This window comes from Halichoerus grypus, chromosome 7, assembly GCF_964656455.1.
Source record: "Halichoerus grypus chromosome 7, mHalGry1.hap1.1, whole genome shotgun sequence".
Classification (NCBI taxonomy): Eukaryota; Metazoa; Chordata; class Mammalia; order Carnivora; family Phocidae; genus Halichoerus; species Halichoerus grypus.
The window spans coordinates 132,065,115-132,085,195 of record NC_135718.1 but is presented as its reverse complement, the minus strand read 5'-3'; the positions used below and the strand labels follow the sequence as shown (position 1 = coordinate 132,085,195).

Here is a 20,081-nt window from a genome sequence, read left to right as displayed (position 1 = left end):
CTAATAACCCTAGGAATAATAAAAGTGTGACAGCATGAGCCCAAATTATTTCACTTTCACGTTGCTTTGTGTGCACATTCAACATCCTCTGATAAACGTCCTCAGACTCCTCATCTCCGTTCCTGGACCACAGCTGGTCCCTGCTCAGTGATCTCATCATTATTCAATTTACTGTTAGTTTATCAGTTATCTCTTTATAAGTATATAATTTTCTAAGATTTGACATAATTAAAAGTAACAGATTTTGAAGAAACAAAAAATACAAATACATACATAATGTAGGTGGCTTGTATGGGCAAAAAAGAATTTGAATGGAAGAAGTGTGATATCAAGCATTACATGTATCCCTATCTTTTCAGGCTTCCAACATCATCATCCCCATGTTTTACTTTTGATAAACATAGGACTACTCAATATAATTAAATCAGAAGACTTCTAACACATTTTTTCAACTTATAACAGTGTTCATTGGTTTGATGTGTACCTATTACTCTACATTATAGTTATTGGTCATTATGTATTTTAAAAGATTTACTGAACAAGTACATATTCTTTTCTTTCAGAAACAGACTGTTTTGGCTTACCCGATTTTGGTAATGCCATACCCATAGGCCTAATGAAGGAATCATATAAGTCAGGAGAAAAAGTGACTTATGGGGCCCCTGGGTGGCTCAGTCGTTAAGCGTCTGCCTTCGGCTCAGGTCATGATCCCAGGGTCCTGGGATCGAGCCCCGCATCGGGCTCCCTGCTCGGCGGGGGGCCTGCTTCTCCCTCTCCCACTCCCCCTGCTTGTGTTCCCTCTCTCACTGTCTCTCTCTGTGAAATAAATAAATAAATAAATAAAATCTTTAAAAAAAAAAAAGAAAAAGTGACTTATGAATGTCCAAAATATTACCAATTGGATGGACCCAATTTTGTACAGTGTATTAAGAGCCAATGGATAGGAAAGCCAACATGCAAAGGTACTCCAATAAAATTTTAGAATCTATTTATCAAAATGCCTTAAGTAATAGAATATAGAATTCCCTCTAACATCATTTAAACAATGGACATAGATTATTTTTTAGGCCAGGTCAAAGAAGGTTTATACTTTAACATAAAGGGATGAAATTGTGTACTCAGTCGTTAATCTTAAAGCCCAACGGTTCTCAAACTATGGTCTCTGGAATAGCAGCATCAGCATCTTCTGGGAGATTGTTGGAAATGCAAATGTAATTCACCGGCTCACTCAGACCTGTTGAGTCAAAAACTCTGAGACTGCGACCCTGGAAGTGTCTTAACAATTTCCAAGGGATTCGATGTATACTCCAGTTTAGGAACCATAGCCAGAGGCTATTACCTTTACATCCACCTGAATCTCACTGGTGAATTATACATTACTCATTGAAATGTCTTTAAGAATTTGCGAAAAAAAGGGGCACCTGGGTGGCTCAGTTGGTTAAGCGACTGCCTTCGGCTCAGGTCATGATCCCAGGGTCCTGGGATCGAGCCCCACATCGGGCTCCCTGCTCAGTGGGAAGCCTGCTTCTCCCTCTCCCGCTCCCCCTGCTTGTGTTCCCTCTCTCGCTGTCTCTCTCTCTCTCTCTCTCTCTGTCAATTAAATAAATAAATAAAATCTTTAAAAAAAAGAATTTGCAAAAAAAAATTATTAGAGTGTTCTTATAAATTATACATTTATTTTTCTGTTATTTTTCCACATCTCCTGTTTGGATCCTCAGTTAATCATCTTTCCTTCAACTATAGTATTCTTCAAAGTATGTTAATTCTTCATTTATTCTCTAAGAAAGTGCCTACTGTGTTTATTTTTCTAAGGTCCTAAAATTACGTTCATAAACAGGATGATTGTAAGCCAAAATCTGACATCAAATAATCTTTTTATTATTATTGTCTTGTGGTTTATAAGTTTATATTGAATTTATGTAATTTGTAATATTGATTTTACTAAAAATGGGAAATGTCCAGAAAAACTCTCATTTTCATAGAAGCTTAAATCTTATCAAAAGATACTGCTTTATCTCTTTTTCTTCAATCTTATATGTAAATTTCTTAAAATTGGCTCTCTTTCATGACAGATAAACTGTTGATTTTAAATCCTCCTTCAGATATATTTGAAATCCTGTTCATTGATTTGCTACTCAAAATGATCATTACGTTAGAGATGCTACTTTTTTCTTTCTATTCAGATATTTCCTGTGAGAATCCACCCAAAGTGAAAAATGCTATTATACTAAATGAGAAGCCTAGTTATCTACCTGGTCAGAGCGTCCGTTATGAATGCATTAAACCTTTTGACCTGTTTGGGGAAGTAGAAGTGATATGTTTAAATGGGACCTGGACACAACCCCCTCAGTGTGCAGGTAAAGTATCTTATTTCCCCTCAAATTTTAGAGAATATATTAAGGACTGGATATGTCAATATAAATATATAATGACATAGTTCTTATGGAATCTTTTTTTATCTCAAATAAAATGATGGTGCTTAAAATCCAATTTTTTCTTTTTGTGGACTGCATAGTCATATTATCTATTTATTTTATGAAAGATTTGGCCAGATTAGGACAGTTGGAATCATGGAAAATTCTTTTTTTTTAATTTTTATTTTTAGAGACAGAGAGTGTGAGCATGAGTGCGAGCAGTGGGGGGAGGGGCAGAGGGGAAGGAGAGAGAGAATCTTTAGCAGACACCACACTGAGCACGGAGCCGGATGTGGGGCTCGATCTCACAACCCTGAGATCATGACCTGAGCAGAAATCAAGAGTCAGACATTTAATCAACTGAGCCACCAGGCACCCAGAAAATTCTCTATCTTAAGCATTAAGATACTTAGTTATTTCCTGAGGAATAAATGTATTAAAGATATGGGAGGGGGCACTGAGTGGCTCAGTCAGAGCAGAACCTGCTTCCCTCTCTGTCTGCTGCTCCCCCTGCTTGTGCTCTCTCTCTTTCTCTCTGACAAATAAATAAAATCTTTTTTAAAAAATGATATGCTGAGGACATTTGACAGCTCTATGAAATTTCACTTTGAGACACACAATCAACAACTGGGGCATGTTCATAGAATCTGATATAAATTTGGGCTTCTTCAGCATGTGGATTATATAAAGGTAGGTTACTAGCTGAGCTCAACCAGAGAATTAGTGTATATAGAAAAAAAGTCTGAGAACTTGGTCATAGGACACTCCAGTAATTAGAGTTTAGGAAATAAGAGGACCCAACAAAGGAGATATTATAGCTGCTTGTTTTTCAAATCAGCTTTTGCCTGGCATATATATTTTCCAATCTTTTACTTTGAGCCCACCTATGTTTTCATGTTGAAGTTAGTTTCTTTCAGTTGCCATATAGTCGGCTCTTGTTTATGTATCCATTCTGCCATTTTCAGTCTTTTAACTGAAATATTTAAGCCATTTACACTTAAAATAATTATTGATAGATTAGGGGCTGTGTCAGCCATTTTATTATTTGTCTTCCGTTTCTTTCCTCTGTTTCTCACTCCCATTCCTTTTTTGGCCGTGCCTGCGGACTTTTGGAACATTTTAAAATAATTTTATTTTGATATGTCTTTGTTGTTTTGGAGCATATCTCTTTGTATAGCTTTATCCGTGGTTGCTCAAGGTATTAAGATGCACATAATGCTTGTCACTCCCTCCCCCTGGTTTTGACATGTTACCACTTCAAATGAAATGAGGAAACCTTACTTCCACTTAGGTCCATTCACCCTCCCCACATTTTATTTTATTTATTATTTATTTATTGGTAGAGAGAGAAAGAGAGAGAGAGTGAATGAGTGGAGTGGCAGAAGGAGAGGAAGAGAGAAAATCTTAAGCAGACTCCACACCCAGCTCGGAGCCTGACACAGGGCTCAATCTCACAACCCTGAGATCATGATCTGAGCTAAAGTCAAGAGTGGATGCTTAACCAACTGACTGAGCCCCCCAGGCACCCCTACTTTCCCCACATTTCAAACATATGTTTCTTAAGTATTTCTTCTACATATACTGAACACCATATCAAATGATATAATGTTTCACAAACATCAAACCTAACAAACTCCTTAGGAAAAAGAGTCCATTATATTTACCCTTAGTTTTTCAGTCCATTGTTTTTCTTCCTTCATGAAGTCTCAATCCTCTCTCTATTATCTTTTCCTTGATATTTGAAGAATTCCTTTAGCAATTCTTTAAAGATAGATCTGCTGGAGATAAATGTTCTGTTTTCCTTTGTCCCAAAATATCTTCTTTTCTCCCTTAAACCCTAAAGGATAGAATCATGGGATGTAGCATTCAGGGCTGACAGTTCTTTTCTTCTAGCACTTGAAAAATGTTGTCACTTCTTTCTGGCTTGATGGTCACAGATGAGAACCCCACTGACATTTGAATCCTTTTTTCCTTATAGGTTTGCATAATTTATATGTAGCTGCTTTTGAGATTTTTTTTTCTTTTTCTTTAGTTTTCCTCAGTTTGACTGTGATGTATCTTGGCATGAATTTCTTTGGGTTTGTCCTGTTTGGCTTTTTCAATATGAATGTTTATGCCTTGTGCCCAATTTGGGAAATTTTCAGTCAGTATTTCTGGAAGATTTTTTGGTTTTGTTTTCAGTCTATTTTCAAAGTGAATAATTTGTATTCTATATTCAGATTTATTTATCCTTCTGTCATCTGTAATCAATGATTGAGCCCATCCAGTAAGGTTGGGTTTTTTTAAATTCCATTATTATATTTTTCAGTTCCATAATTCCCACTGGAATTTTAAAAACCATCGTCAAATAATTCCAATATCTGTGTCATTGCAGTGTTGTCATCTGTTGATTATCTTTTCTCTTTTGAGACTTTCCTGGTCTTTGGTATGATGAGTGATTTTCAATTGTATTCTAGACATTTCGGGTGTTGTGTTTTAAGATTCTGGATTTTATTGAAATCTCTTATTTACCAGGCCTCCACTACTGCAGAGTGCAAGTCCAGGCTTCCCACTTGGCCTCCACTGACACCATGGAAAGGGGAGAGGTGTCTTGTTCCCTGACTGTGGATAGAAGTCTAGGTTCCACCCTTGACCTCTGTTGATCACTGTTGGTCTCTGATCAACATGAGGAGAGAGTTGATCAAGGTTTCTTCTACGTTTTTCAGGAGTAATTCAAGTATTGTAAAAAAAAATATTTCTATCTTGCTAGAATATTCCTTTCCTGAGCCTTTGGCTAAAGAGAGCAGACAATTCTTGGAACTGTTTTTTTTCCCTGAACTTGATATCATTTCTGGGTTCCAGTCTTCTTCAGTGCCCAGTCAAGGATCCATAGGAGGCAACATGAAAACCCAAACAACTCACTGCAGTATAATTCCTTGGATACCAAGGCCTTTGATCAGATCGACGTCTTCTCTACATCCTTCACCATCTCTTTTGTTGGTTTTTATAATATGTTCAGGATTTTTAGTGATACTGAGCAGAAGGAATAAGCTGAAAGGTCTCTACCTCATCATGTCCAGAACAGGAAGCCAGCAATTCTCTTTCCCATTATACAAATGTGTAATTCTTTGACTTTAATTAAAGAAGTTGATGTTCCTTTTGTAAAATAAATGAAAATCAATAAACAATTACTAGAGATCCAATAGACACTGCAGTATGTTGTATGTAACAAGAAAGTTTCTTTGTTTCCATTAGCTATCCATCTGTCCAGTATTTATTCAGTAAGAAAAACATTTTTTAACACCAGAATACGTAAAGCAGATATATTTGTTAATGCTTCATGTGTGCTTTCATGTGGGATAAAAGGAAAGCCTTAGAATTGTAATTCTCAGTTTAAGTGATTAAAATTTCTTCAATGGGGGCGCGTGGGTGGCTCAGTTGGTTAAGCGTCTGCCTTTGGCTCAGGTCATGATCCCAGGGCTCTCTGCTCAGCGGGGAATCTGCTTCTCCCTTTGCCTCTCCCTCTGGGCTTGTGCTCTCTCTCTCTCTCGCTGACTCTCTCTCAAATAAATAAATATTTATTTATTTGTCAGAGAGAGAGAGGGAGAGCACAAGCAGGGGAAGCATCAGGCAGAGGGAGAAGCAGGCTCCCTGCTGAGCAAGGAGCACAATGTGGGACTCGATCCCAGGACCCCGGGATCATGACCCAAGCTGAAAGCAGATGCTTAACCGACTAAGCCACCCAGGCGTCCCAAATAAAATCTTTAAAAAATAAAATAAAATAAAATTTCTTCAGTGAATCCTTTCTGTCAACAGAAATCACAAGTCTTGATATTGAATATTGTGCTATATTTTTATTTGATTTATTTTAACCTGTTTTTCTTTGGTTTTTCAATAAATCAAATAAATATTTTTTTTTTTAGATTCTAAAGGAAAATGTGGGCCTCCTCCACCTATTGACAATGGAGACATTACCTCATTCCCATCATCAACATATGCTCCAGGATCATCAGTAGAGTACAGATGCCAGGCCTTCTATGTACTTCAGGGACACAGGACCATAAGATGTAGAAATGGACAGTGGTCACCACCACCAAAATGCTTAGGTAAATATTTCAATATTCTCATGGGTCCTGGGAAAATCAGTATAATAGATGTTTTGCTGTTATTAATATAATGTTCATGGATTAACAAACATTTGTTGAATGCTGACTACCAAATACTAATGTGTGAAGAAGAAAAAGTTGGAAAAAAAAACTCTTGTTCTAGCAAAATATCCTTAAGTGAAAGGACTCGATTTCTTCATGTTAAAATTGACATTGTGAATCTTTGATTATAACATTTAATTATCACACCTTAAACATAGTACCTCATTTTACATCATTAATCATTTAAAGTGATTTAAATCAACATGATGGGTTTTCAGTGAATTGGTTTGGAAAAGGTTTTGAAAATGAAGCCCTGGGCCAGTGTAGAAGATTCTACTTGAAAGTCTGAAATTCTGGGGCGCCTGGGTGGTTAAGCGTGTGCTTTCAGCTCAGTTCATGATCCCAGGGTCCTGGGATGGAGCAGCACAGCAGGCTCCCTGCTCAGCAGAGAGTCTGCTTCTCTCCCTCTGCTTCTCCCCGTGCTTGTGTGCTCATTCTCTCTCTCTGTAAGTGTCAAATAAATAAATAAAATCTTTTAAAAAGTTTCGGGGGGAGGAGCAAGATGACGGAGGAGTAGGAGACCTAAATTTGGTCTGGTCCCAGGAGTTCAGCTAGATAGGGATCAAACCATTCTGAACTCCTATGAACTCAACAGGAGATCAAAGAAAAGAATAGCAGCAACTCTCTGAACAGAAAAGTGACCACTTTCTGGAAGGTAGGACGTGCAGAGAAGTGAATCCGAGGCGATATTCAGGAGGATAGATGGCGGGGGAGAGGGCCTCCATCAGCCGCTTCTGGCAAGTGATAGCACAGCGGAGCACAAAATCGGAACTTGTAGAAGTCTGCTCCGCTGAGGGACGTTGCTCCAGTGGCTAAGCGGGGGGTGGAACCCTCACTGGGACAGTGTGGTCTCAGGACCCTCGGGGTCACAGAAAGACCAGGGGTGCCTGAGTGCGGCAGAGCTCCCAGGTATTGGAGCAGGGAAGCTGGCTGCAGAAACAGAGCAGAGGCACGGGCTCTCAGCTCGGGGTTGCCATAAACTGTGTTCCAAGGCACAGCCGGGCCACTGCTCCTCCAGCAGGGACCCAACAAGTGGCAGATCTGGGGAGACTCCCCTTCCTCCCCCAGAAGAAGCGGCACAGGAGTGCACCGCAGGGATCTGCTGGGTTTGGAGACTCCACACGGGGTCAGGTACCAGAGATAGAAACACCTGGTCAAGGCCGGATCAGCACGGAGTGCGGCTCTGGGAGCTCACTGAGGAGAGGGGCCCTGAGTTCTCGGCTCCTCTGGGGTGGAGATTTGGAGGCCGCCATTTTCACTCTTGGCCTCCAAAGCTGTATGGAAAGCTTGCAGGGAACAAAAGCTCCCGAGAGCAAACCCGAGCTGATTACTTAGCCCGGACCCGGCAAGGGCAGGGAAATTCCACCTCCGGCAAAGACATTTGGGAACCACGGCAACAGGCCCCTCCCCCAGAAGATCAGCAAGAACAGCCAGCCAAGACCAAGTTTACCGATCAATGAGAACGGCAGAACTCCAGCGCTAGGGGAATACTGCGCATAGAATTAATGGCTTTTTTCCCATGATTCTTTAGTCTTTCAAATTTTTTTAATTTTCTTTTTCTTTTTTTTTTTTAATTTTTCTTTTTCCCTTTTTCAACCAACATCTTATCAGTCCCTTTTTTAAGAATCTTTTTTATTTTTCATTTTTAGAGTCATATTTTATCCCTTCATAGTAGTTAACCTTATTTTTGCTATACATATAAGTTGTTTTCTCTTTAAAATTTTGGGATACAGGGGATGCCTGGGTGGCTCAGTTGGTTAAACATCTGCCTTCAGCTCAGGTCATGATCCCAGCATCCTGGGATCGAGTCCCGTATCAGGCTCCTTGCTCAGCAGGGAGCCTGCTTCTCCCTCTGCTGCTCTTCCTGCTTGTGCTCTCGCTCTCACTATGTCAAATAAATAAATAAAATCTTTTTAAAAAATAAAATAAAATAAAATAAAATAAAATTTTGGGATACAGTTTCCTCTAACAGACCAAAATATACCCTAAATCTCTACTGTATGCCTTTGTTCTAGTCTCCTGCCCGATCACATTCTCTCCCCCCCCTTTTTTTTTTAAATTTCCTTCTTTCTTTTTTCAACCAACTTCTTACCTTATCAATTCCTTTTATAAAATCTTTTATAATTTTCATCTTTACAGTCATATTCCATCTCTTCATCGTATTTACCCTTATTTTTGTACATATATAAGCTTTTCTTTCTTTAAAATTTTGGGAGGCAGTTTCTTCTAAGAGACCAAAATATGCCCAAAATCTAGTGTTTGGCACTGATCTATTCACCAGCCTGATCATGTTTGATCATATTCTTTTTTTTTTTATCTTTTTCTTTTCCTTTTTTTTTTTCCTTTTTTCTTTCTTTCCCTTCCTTTTCCGCCTGTTTCAGGTCTCTTTTGTTTAGTGTATATTTTTCTGGTGTCGTTCTTACCCTGTTAGCATGTTGTCCTCTCATTCATCTGTTCGCCTCTGGACAAAATGACAAGATGGGAAAAATCACCTCACCAAAAAAAAAAAAAACAAGAGTCAGTACCGACTGCCGGGGACCTAATCGATTCGGACATTAGTAAGATGTTGGAACTAGAGTTCAGAATGACAATTATAAAGATACTAGCTGGGCTTGGAAAAAGTATGGAAGATATTAGAGAAACCCTTTCTGGAGAAATAAAAGAACTAAAATCTAACCAAGTTGAAATCAAAAAGGCTATTAATGAGGTGCAATAAAAAATGGAGGCTCTAATTGCTAGCATAAAAGAGGCAGAAGAGAGAATTAGTGATATAGAAGACCAAATGATGGAAAATCAAGAAGCTGAGAAAAAGAGAGATAAACAACTACTGGATCACGAGGGCAGAATTCCAGAGATAAGTGATACCATAAGACGAAACAATATTAGAATAATTGGGATCCCAGAAGAAGAAGGAAGAGAGAGAGGGGCAGAAGGTATATTGGAGCAAATTATAGCAGAGAACTTCCCTAATTTGGGGAAGGAAACAGGCATCAAAATCCAGGAGGCACAGAGAACCCCCCTCAAAATCAATAAGAATAGGTCAACAGCCCAACATCTAATAGTAAAACTTACGAGTCTCAGACACAAAGAGAAAATCCTGAAAGCAGCTCAGGACAAGAGACCTGTAAGATACAATGGTAGAAACATTAGATTGGCAACAGACCTATCCACAGAGACTGGCAGGCCAGAAAGGACTGGCATGATATATTCAGAGCACTAAATGAGAAAAACATGCAGCCAAGAATACTATATCCAGCTAGGCTGTCATTGAAAATAGAAGGAGAGATAAAAAGCTTCCAGGACAAACAAAAACTAAAGGAATTTGCAAACACGAAACCAGCCCTACAAGAAATCTTGAAAGGGGTCCTCTAAGCAAAGAGAGAGCCTAAAAGCAACATAGACCAGAAAGGAACACAGACAATATACAGTAACAGTCACCTTACAGGCAATACAATGGCACTAAATTCATATCTTTCAATAGTTACCCTGAATGTAAATGGGCTAAATGCCCCAATCAAAAGACACAGGCTATCAGATTGGATTAAAAAACAAGACCCATCGATATGCTGTCTGCCAGAGACTCATTTTAGACCCAAAGACACCCCCAGATTGAAAGTGAGGGGGTGGATAACCATTTACGATGCTAATGGACACCCAAAGAAAGCTGGCGTGGCAATCCTTAGATCAGACAAATTAGATTTTAAAGCAAAGACTGTAATAAGAGATGAGGAAGGACACTATATCCTACTTAAAGGGTCTATCCAACAAGAAGATCTAACAATGGTAAATATCTATGCCCCTAACATGGGAGCAGCCAATTATGTAAGCCAATTAATAACAAAAGTAAAGAAACACATTGAGAACAATACAATAAGAGTGGGGGACTTTAACACCCCCCCTCACTGAAATGGACAGATCATCTAAGCAAAAGATCAACAAGGAAATGAAGACTTTATATGACACACTGGACCAAATGGACTTCACAGATATAGTCAGAACATTCCATCCCAAAGCAACAGAATACACATTCTTCTCTAGTGCCCATGGAACATTCTCCAGAATAGATCACATCCTAGGTCACAAATCAGGTCTTAACCAGTACCAAAAGATTGGGATCATTCCCTGCGTATTTTCGGACCACAATGCTTTGAAACTAGAACTGAATCACAAGAGGAAAGTTGGAAAGAACTCAAATACATGGAGGCTAAAGAGCATTCTAATAAAGAATGGATGGGTCAACCAGGATATTAAAGAATTTTTTTTTAAATCATGGAAACAAATGAAAATGAAAATACAACTGTTCAGAATCTCTGGGATGCAGCAAAGGTGGTCCTACGAGGAAAGTATATAGCAATACAAGCCTTTCTCAAGAAACAAGAAAAGTCTCAAACACACAACCCCACCCTACACCTAAAGGAGCTGGAGAAAGAACAGCAAATAAAGTCTAAACCCAGCAGGAGAAGAGAAATAATAAAGATCAGAGCAGAAATCAATGAAATAGAAACCACAAGAACAGTAGAATAGATCAATGAAACTAGGAGCTGGTTCTTTGAAAGAATAACATTGATAAACTCCTGGCCAGACTTATCAAAAAGAAAAGAGAAATGACCCAAATCAACAAAATCTTGAATGAAAGAGGAGATATCACAACCAACACCAAAGAAATACAAACAATTATAAGAACATATTATGAGCAACTCTATGCCAGCAAATTAGATAATCTGGAAGAAATGGATGCATTCCTAGAGATGTATCAACTACCAAAACTGAACCAGGAAGAAATAGAAAACCTGAACAGACCTATAACCACTAAGGAAATTGAAGCAGTCATCAAAAATCTCCCAACAAACAAAAGCCCAGGGCCAGATGGCTTCCCAGTGGAATTCTACCAAACATTTAAAGAAGAATTAATACCTATTCTTCTGAAACTGTGCCAAAAAATAGAAATGGAAGGAAAACTTCCAAACTCATTTTAGGAGGCCACCATGACCTTGACTCCCAAACCAGACAAAGACCCCATCAAAAAGGAGAATTACAGACCAATATCCCTGAGGAACATGGATGCAAAAATTCTCACCAAAATACTAGCCAATAGGATCCAACAGTACATTAAAAGGATTACTCACCACAACCAAGTGGGATTGATCCCTGGGCTGCAAGGTTGGTTCAACATCTGCAAATCAATCAATGTGATACAATACATTAATAAAAGAAAGAACAAGAATCATATGATCCTCTCAATAGATGCAGAAAAAGCATTTGACAAAGTACAGCATCCTTTCTTGATCAAAACTCTTCAGAGTATAGGCATAGAGGGTACATACCTCAATATCATAAAAGCCACCTATGAAAAACCTACAGTGAATATCATTCTCAATGTGGAAAAACTGAGAGCTTTCCCCCTAAGGTCAGGAACGCGGCAGGGATGTCCACTATCACCACTGCTATTCAACATAGTACTAGAAGTCCTAGCCACAGCAATCAGAAAACAAAAAGAAATCAAAGGCATCCAAATCGGCAAAGAAGAAGTCAAACTCTCACTCTTTGCAGATGATATGATACTTTATGTGGAAAACCCAAAAGACTCCACCCCAAAACCGCTAGAACTCATACAGGAATTCAGTCAAGTGGCAGGATATAAAATCAATGCACAGAAATCAGTGGCATTCCTATACACCAACAACAAGACAGAAGAAAGAGAAATTAAGGAGTCGATCCCATTTACAATTGCACCCAAAACCATAAGATACCTAGGCATAAATCTAACCAAATTGGCAAAGGATCTGTACTCAGAGAACTATAAAATACTCATGAAAGAAATTGAGGAAGACACAAAGAAATGGAAAAACGTTCCAAGCGCATGGATTGGAAGAACAAATATTGTGAAGATGTCAATGCTACCTAGAGCAATCTACACATTCAATGCAATCCCCATCAAAATACCATTCACTTTTTTCAAAGAAATGGAACAAATAATCCTAAAATTTGTATGGAACCAGAAAAGACCTCAAATAGCCAGAGGAATGTTGAAAAAGAAAAGCAAAGCTGGCGGCCTCACAATTCCGGACTTCAAACTCTATTACAAAGCTGTCATCATCAAGACAGTATGGTTCTGGCACAAAAACAGACACATAGATCAATGGAACAGAATAGAGAGCCCAGAAATGGACCCTCAACTCTATGGTCAACTAATCTTTTACAAAGCATGGAAGAATGTCCAATGGCAAAAAGACAGTCTCTTCAACAAATGGTGTTGGGAAAATTGGACAGCCACATGCAGAAGAATGAAACTGGACCATTTCCTTACACACACACAAAAATAGACTCCAAATGGTTGAAAGACCTCAATGTGAGACAGGAGTCCATCAAAATCCTAAAGGAGAACACAGGCAGCAATCTCTTCGACTTCAGCCTCAGCAACTTCTTCCTAGAAACATGGCCAAGGGCAAGGGAAGCAAGGGCAAAAATGAACTATTGGGACCTCATCAGGATAAAAAGCTTTTGCACAGCAAAAGAAACAGTCAACAAAACCAAAAGACAACCGACAGAATGGGAGAAGACATTTGCAAATGACATATCAGATAAAGGGCTAGTATCCAAAATCTATAAAGAACTTATCAAACTCAACACCCAAAGAACAAATGATCCAATCAAGAAATGGGCAGAAGACACGAACAGACATTTTTCCAAAGAAGACATCCAAATGGCCAACAGACACATGAAAAAGTGCTCAACATTGCTCGGCATCAGGGAAATCCACATCAAAACCTCACTGAGATACCACCTCACACCAGTCAGAATGGCTAAAATTAACAAGTCAGGAAACGACAGATGTTGGCAAGGATGCAGAGAAAGGGGAACCCTCCTACACTGTTGGTGGGAATGCAAGCTGGTTCAGCCACTCTGGAAAACAGTAGGTGGGTTCCTCAAAAAGTTGAAAATAGAGCTACCATGTGATCCAGCAATTGCACTACTGGGTATTTACCCCAAAGATACAAATGTAGGGATCCGAAGGGGTACGTGTACTCCAATGTTTATAGCAGCAATGTCCACAATAGCCAAACTATGGAAAGAGCCAAGATGTCCATCGACAGATGAATGGATAAAGAAGAGGTGGTATATATATATACAATGGAATATTATGCAGCCATAAAAAGGAATGAAATCTTGCCATTTGCAACGACGTGGATGGAACTGGAGGGTATTATGCTGAGCAAAATAAGTCAATCAGAGAAAGACATGTATCATATGATCTCACTGATCTGAGGAATTCTTAATCTCAGGAAACCAACTGAGGGTTGCTGGAGTGGTGGGGGGTGGAAAGGATGGGATGGCTGGTTGATAGACATTGCAGAGGGTATGTGCTATGGTGAGTACTGTGAATTGTGTAAGACTGTTGAATCACAGACCCGTACCTCTGAAACAAATAATACATTATATGTTAAAAAAAAAAAGAAGAAGATAGTAGGAAGGGAAAAATGAAGGGGGGGAATCAGAGGGGGAGATGAACCATGAGAGACTATGGACTCTGAGAAACAAACTGAGGGTTCTAGAGGGGAGGAGGGTGGGGAGATGGATTAGCCTGGTGATGGGTATTAAAGAGGGCACATATTGAATGGAGCACTGGGTGTTATATGCAAACAATGAATCATGGAACACTACATCAAAAACTAATGATGTAATGTATGGTGATTAACATAACATAATAAAATTTAAAAAATTTTTTTCAATAAAAAAATTCAAAAAAAATCTTTAAAAAAACGTCTGAAATTCTGTTTTCAATGTTTTATCTTTTTTTTTTATCTTCAGAGGCCTGTACAGCATCAGAAGACATAATGAGAACACATAATATACGATTTCGATGGTCTTCTAAGAAAAAAATTTATTCTAAAATGAGCGATATTATTGAATTTGAATGTATCCCTGGATATCGTATGAAGACCCCGCTGCATACATTCCGAGCCACCTGTCGGGAAGGGAAACTGACGTATCCTGAATGTTCGGTAATACAGTGGTGAAGATGCAGTCCTAAAATTAAAATATGTACATTTACTCAGAATTTTTCATTATCAATCCAATTCTCAGTTTATTTTGTCAAGTATTGTGTAACTCATTTATATTCATAAATCAGAAGTTGTATTAAATATTATGTGGATGATGTAATTATAATCAGAGAGATGAATAAATCACTTCTTAAAAGCGCCTCATTAAAACTTGGCAAACCAAAATTCTTTGTGTCCTACTCATAAAATATCTATGGCAAGAAATTAGATTCAATCACTCCAGTGCCTACTTCCATCCATCTTTCCCTCTTTCTCATACCTTCTTCCATAACTTCTGGGGCTGCCTGAGACTCTCCATTTCAGAGGAAATGGTTGAAAATGCTTTTCTCCATCTTTAATATAATTTTACTTCAAAAATACATAAAAACATAACTATGTCATACCTATGTGAGTAATAAAATGTAAGTAATTATTAGCTTTTGCTTATCTACCAGATATAAGCAGTTATTATCTACTTTTGCTTATCTACCAAATGATGAAATGCAAGATCTTCTACAAGATGGCTATCTAGCACACATAAAAATTCAAACAAATCATAAAGAGAAATTAGAATCTAATTGGGTACATACCTAACTGTCATAATATAACATGAAAAGTGACCAAAAAAATCTGATATCAAGTATAAACACACACATGCACACACACACACACACAAATACATAGTATGCTTTGAACACACATAAATGTGTATAGAACAAAGATTGTCAGGAAGTACAATAAAATATTTATAATAACTACAGTTGAATTTAGAGATGCTAGGGGTAAGAGTTGGTGGTTAAGTCCTTAAGGCTCACCTGTATTTTCCATGTTTTCTATCTTTAATATGTACCAGCTTTGAACCACAGTAAAGGTGGTTATTTTAATGGGGTGCCTGGCAGGCTTATCCAGTGGAGTGTGCTCATGATCTCAGGGTCGTGAGTACGAGCCCCACGTTGGGTGGAGAGATTACTTAAATATGTAAATAAATCTTTTTAAAAATAAAATAAAATAAAGATATATTAAAAGTAAGGCAATATATGTTGAGAATTATGGGGACCTCTTTGGTAATGATCTTCAAATCTAATGACATCTTCATGATTTGGTTTTGGAAACATTCAACCACAAGAGTCTGAAATATGATTTTTATGTTCATACATTTCAAACAACATAATTAGTTAAAATCACTTGACTGTAAACATTTTTAACTTCTCAAAAACATGAAAACTTTAAGATGAAAATAAAGATATAATTAAGGTAAATATATTTTAAGGTGATATCTTGTTACTTCATTTTGCATCAAATCAAGTGGCATTCTTAGAATGAGTAACCTGGCTGTCTATAATGGAGCCAGTTTATCTAAATCTGAATCACAAGTGACAGCCAGGTTTCTCATGTTTAAAGGACATTGTTACAATTGGCAAGTTATCTTTGCTGTTAATATTGGTGTATATACTATTTCTCCAAAACCTTTCACCTAATACTTGTGGAATCTATTTAGGACACTTAACCTGTAATCAGTATAGCCTATAACTAATCATTTTCATTGTTGGCTGCAAAATAGTGATTTTTAAGACAAATTCTATTCTTTTTCTGCACTTATTAATTGTCTTATGTAAAGGTGAGTGTTAATTTGCCAACTCCTTAAACTTTTACCTAAAAAGATTTAGTAAATCTTTATTTTTGCTCTTTAATTTCCATTTTTGGAATAAGGACTTGATGATAGTGACCTGTGATGGCTTTAAAGATTTTTTCTTTTTTTTTTTTTTAACGTTCAATCAGCATGGATTCATGAATTTTTATTTATTCAATTTGTCACAAACAATTATAGTCATTATTCTTTGAAGCTCAAATTATCCCAAATTTGGCTAGTGAGTGCCTCTTGAAACTGGCTCCTGATTGCTTTGTTATACCCACTAGTCTTTGAGTGTTTTCATTTCTTTTTAGCACAACACAATGTTCCAGGCTCGCTGTATACTTCCCTGACCAACACCCATAATCATACAGCTTTCCAAAGAGGTCTGATTCTTTTTATTGGGAAATAGTGTTTAGAATACAAGAACTGTGTTATTGGTACTAGATGGGAATGTCATTAAGTGTCTTTTTGCTTGTCAGAAATCTGAAATAGAAATGAAATTTAAAATTCATTGGCTCCTTTTGGATCTTACAATTCAGAGTTATAAATAATACAGGGCTAAGAAACTTTTAAATACACTTTCTGTCTTTTCTCTTTATTCATATATTCTTATATTTCTTATATTTCAGAATTTTTAAAAATAATATTAAGAGTATAATGCAAACATTACTATTAGCAGTTAAACTGCTGAATGAAGGTTAAAATGTCTTTGCATTTATTTTGTCCCAGGATGTTTGACTGTGAGTGTAATTACTCTCTTCAAAAATGACTTGAAATAATTCTTAACTCTGATTAATAGAGCTTTACACTTATTTGCATTAGTATTTTTTTTCAATTTTAGATTTTGCTTTTCTCTTTTAAGCTAAACTTAAAAATATGAAAAGCACCTACATTTTTAAAAAGATTTTATTTATTTATTTATTTCAGGGAGAGAGAGAAAGGGGGGATGAGCAGAGGGAGAGAAAGAAAAACTCAAGCAGACTCCCCAGCGGAGCATGATCCCAGTGTGGGACTCAATCTCACCACCCTGAGATCATCACCTGAGCCGAAAACCAAGAGCCAGACACAACCAACTGAGGCACCCAGGTGGTTCAAACACCTACAGGCTTCAAAAGTCAAAGTAATATGAGAAGTATGCCGAGTAGTCTTACTTCCATCAAATCTGTTCCCTCATTTAATAAAGTTATATTTTTATTAGTTTCTGACATCCTTCCAGTGTTCATTAATCTCCTTTTTTTATAGAGAAGGGAGATTATTTTACACATTTATCTATAATGTGTTTTTGTATTTATTTATTTAATTTTAGTATCTATTTCCAATATTCCCATGAATAACCTTCCTCAGCAACCTCAGTAGCTGTGCTGCAATCGACCTAGTCAACAACACAGTCTGGCATCACCCCACCCCCAACACACACACACACACACCCGCGAAGTGTTGCTGGGGCTGGGGCCCAAAGAGAGAAGGTTCTGTGGCATTGTCCTGCTCTGGGCTCCTCTGACTTTGGCCTGGTGGCTGGGATGCTTCAGAATAAAAGTCTAGTGGGTCAGAAGTGTAGGAGGAACCCAAACTGGGGGCAGGGGGTGGGAGGCTAGGTGGGATTAGGACCCCCTCCAAGAATAGTGGTGGTGGGCAGACACTGTGGAAGGCCTCATCTTTGGACAGTCAGTGTGGAATTTTTCTTTGTGTAACTGTGTCATCCAATCAAACAATTAGGATTTTTTTTCTTGGTGGATGGACACTCTGCCCTTAACTTTTCATATGCAAAATTTAATTTAGTAGGTGCCCGAACCCCAGGTGCGCACAGCAGCCCCTCTCAGGGAAACCCATCTCTCACCCCTGTCGGAGACTTTTTAAATATATTACTGGAAATCTGCAAAGCACTGTGTAACGTTATCACATACATTACCTCAATCCTTTCTAATGGAAACCCTATGAGGTAGGTGTTACATCCGTATCTTTCAGAGAATGCAGGAGTTTCAGAAATAAGCCGTTGGCCCATGATCACATTGCTAGGGAAAAGCCAAACCATAATTTGAACCTAATCTGCCTCACAGATATTTTTTTATAAGCAAGGTTATTCCTTTCGTTTTGGAAACAACCTCCCCTCTTCAAATAAAGCCTGAACTCAAAAATCAATAACGCTTTGAAAAATTTACCTAAAAGTGGCCAAAAATATTCGTAAGTAGCTTTGACGATCATTTGTAGTTTTCTCCTCATAACATGCGGGGCAAACCTGGGACAAGGGTGGATTCTCTGTTATTGTTATTATCATTTCACGTAAATTTAAAAACAAGGAGAAAAGCCTGAGACCTCTAGCGTACAATAAAATGTAAAGACTTTCATAAACAAAAGCCCTTCAAATAATTCGAGAGGCCTGCAAAACTAATAAAACACAAGAGTTCAATTAATTTTGTGGAGCTGAACTAAACTGAATGGCACAGAGGCTGACGCAGTACCGACCGAACACAACCTAACACCGACCGAGTGGAAACTAACCGAGTCAAGGTTGCCACTACGGCAACACCTGCAACGCCAGCAGCTCGCGCAGGCGCAGAGCCGGGCCGAGGGAGGGCGACCGAGAGGGAATCCGCCCCGCCTTCCCCAGGCCCCGCCCGCCCTGCTTCAGTTCCCGGCATTGCCACTAGGGGGCGGCCGCGGTCCCCGCAGCGCCTGTAGCCGCGAAGCCGAGCGGACCAGGTTTCCAGCCGGGCCCCTTTTCCAGCGGGGCCCCAGCATGGCTGCCCCCAGGGCTGCGGGTCGGGAAGCCTCCGCGTTCTCGTTTCCCTGACGGTCCCGGCTCCTGTGCTCTCCTTCCCCTCCCCAGGCCACTCGAGCAGACATGTTTGCCAAGGCCTTTCGGGTCAAGTCCAACACGGCCATCAAGGGGTCGGACAGGTGAGGGAGAGAAGGGGCCGGACAGGTGAGGGAGAGGAGGGGCCTGCTCCGCCCGCCGGGGCACCCAGACATTTCTCAGTGCAGAGGCTGGCCCACTGCCTCTCTGAGCTAGCTCAGCCGACCTGGGGTGGAGGCCGAGGGAATGTCCAGCCGGGGAGCGGGGGTGGGTTCGACTCATTTTGAGGGCGGAGATGGAGAGCAGGCCTGGTTTGTCTCCCCCGCTATCTTTTGGATATTCTAGTTAGTTTAAAGGAAACCGTAATTCAGCCAGCGCTTACTGACTGCGGTCTACATCAGGTGTTGAGGGTTCAAACACGAAGGATTACAGGTTCCCCGCCCTCCAAAGAGCCTCGAGTCCCTTAGGAAAAATCAGAGGGGCACCGAGAACTACAACTACGGGAGAAAAAGGATGTAGTGGTTACTTCTGGCAGGAGAGACAGATGGAGGGTGAAGTGGGAGAGAATTAAGGGCCATGTTTTAAGAACTGGGTCTGTTACACAGTGTTGCAGATGCTGATACCACGTTGCGAATTTTGGAACCAGTGTTCTCTAGTCACTCTTGGTGCCCTCGTAGAGCTTTTTAACCATAAACTGACAGATTCGCCAGGCAGATGTGAGGAAAGGGGTGGGTCCAAGGGCTAGGCATGGAGTCTGGAAGGTAGGGCTGGGTTTCTAGTCAGGCTAACCTGGTTACTCACTGGTTCTCAGTTTTCCTCTTTCTTTGTAAAACGGAAAGACTTGGCCCCAGGAATATGTGAAAATAGATGAGACATTGGATGAGAAAGAGAATAGGATGTTTTGGAAGAGTGTATGAGAATAGGGCATCATAAACCAGCTTTTCCTTGGCCCTTGTGATTTTATAGGAAGTCCTTCGGAGTCCTTCCTATTTATTAAAATCCGTCCAGGCA

The 20,081-nt window shown here is 39.2% G+C and overlaps 2 protein-coding genes and 1 long non-coding RNA gene across 7 annotated transcripts in view; 2 read left to right on the top strand and 1 right to left on the bottom strand.

The window, feature by feature from the left end:
- LOC144382623 (complement factor H-related protein 3-like) overlaps nucleotides 1-14,829 on the top strand; it is a 59,985-nt gene extending 45,156 nt beyond the window's left edge. For all 3 annotated transcript variants that reach the window (XM_078078338.1, XM_078078337.1, XM_078078339.1), the window contains 3 exons: nucleotides 2,184-2,357; nucleotides 6,317-6,499; nucleotides 14,411-14,829. In XM_078078338.1, the coding sequence (XP_077934464.1) occupies nucleotides 2,184-2,357; nucleotides 6,317-6,499; nucleotides 14,411-14,619 (566 nt within the window). In that variant the 3' untranslated portion in view covers nucleotides 14,620-14,829. The remainder of the gene's footprint in view (nucleotides 1-2,183; nucleotides 2,358-6,316; nucleotides 6,500-14,410) is intronic.
- Nucleotides 14,830-18,097: 3,268 nt separating this feature from the next.
- LOC144382622 (uncharacterized) lies at nucleotides 18,098-18,797 on the bottom strand. The gene is made up of 3 exons (XR_013449945.1): nucleotides 18,776-18,797; nucleotides 18,436-18,512; nucleotides 18,098-18,288 (listed from the first exon to the last, which is right to left on the bottom strand). It is a non-coding gene; the product is annotated as an uncharacterized LOC144382622 (long non-coding RNA).
- Nucleotides 18,798-18,938: 141 nt separating this feature from the next.
- The window catches only part of LOC118530836 (eukaryotic translation initiation factor 2D-like), a 39,681-nt gene continuing 38,538 nt past the window's right edge, over nucleotides 18,939-20,081 (top strand). The window contains exon 1 of one of the 3 annotated variants that reach the window (XM_078078323.1): nucleotides 18,939-19,174. In XM_078078323.1, coding sequence (XP_077934449.1) covers nucleotides 19,119-19,174 — 56 coding nt within the window. In that variant the 5' untranslated portion in view covers nucleotides 18,939-19,118. The remainder of the gene's footprint in view (nucleotides 19,175-20,081) is intronic. The other 2 variants (XM_078078324.1, XM_078078326.1) reach the window with 2 other exon arrangements.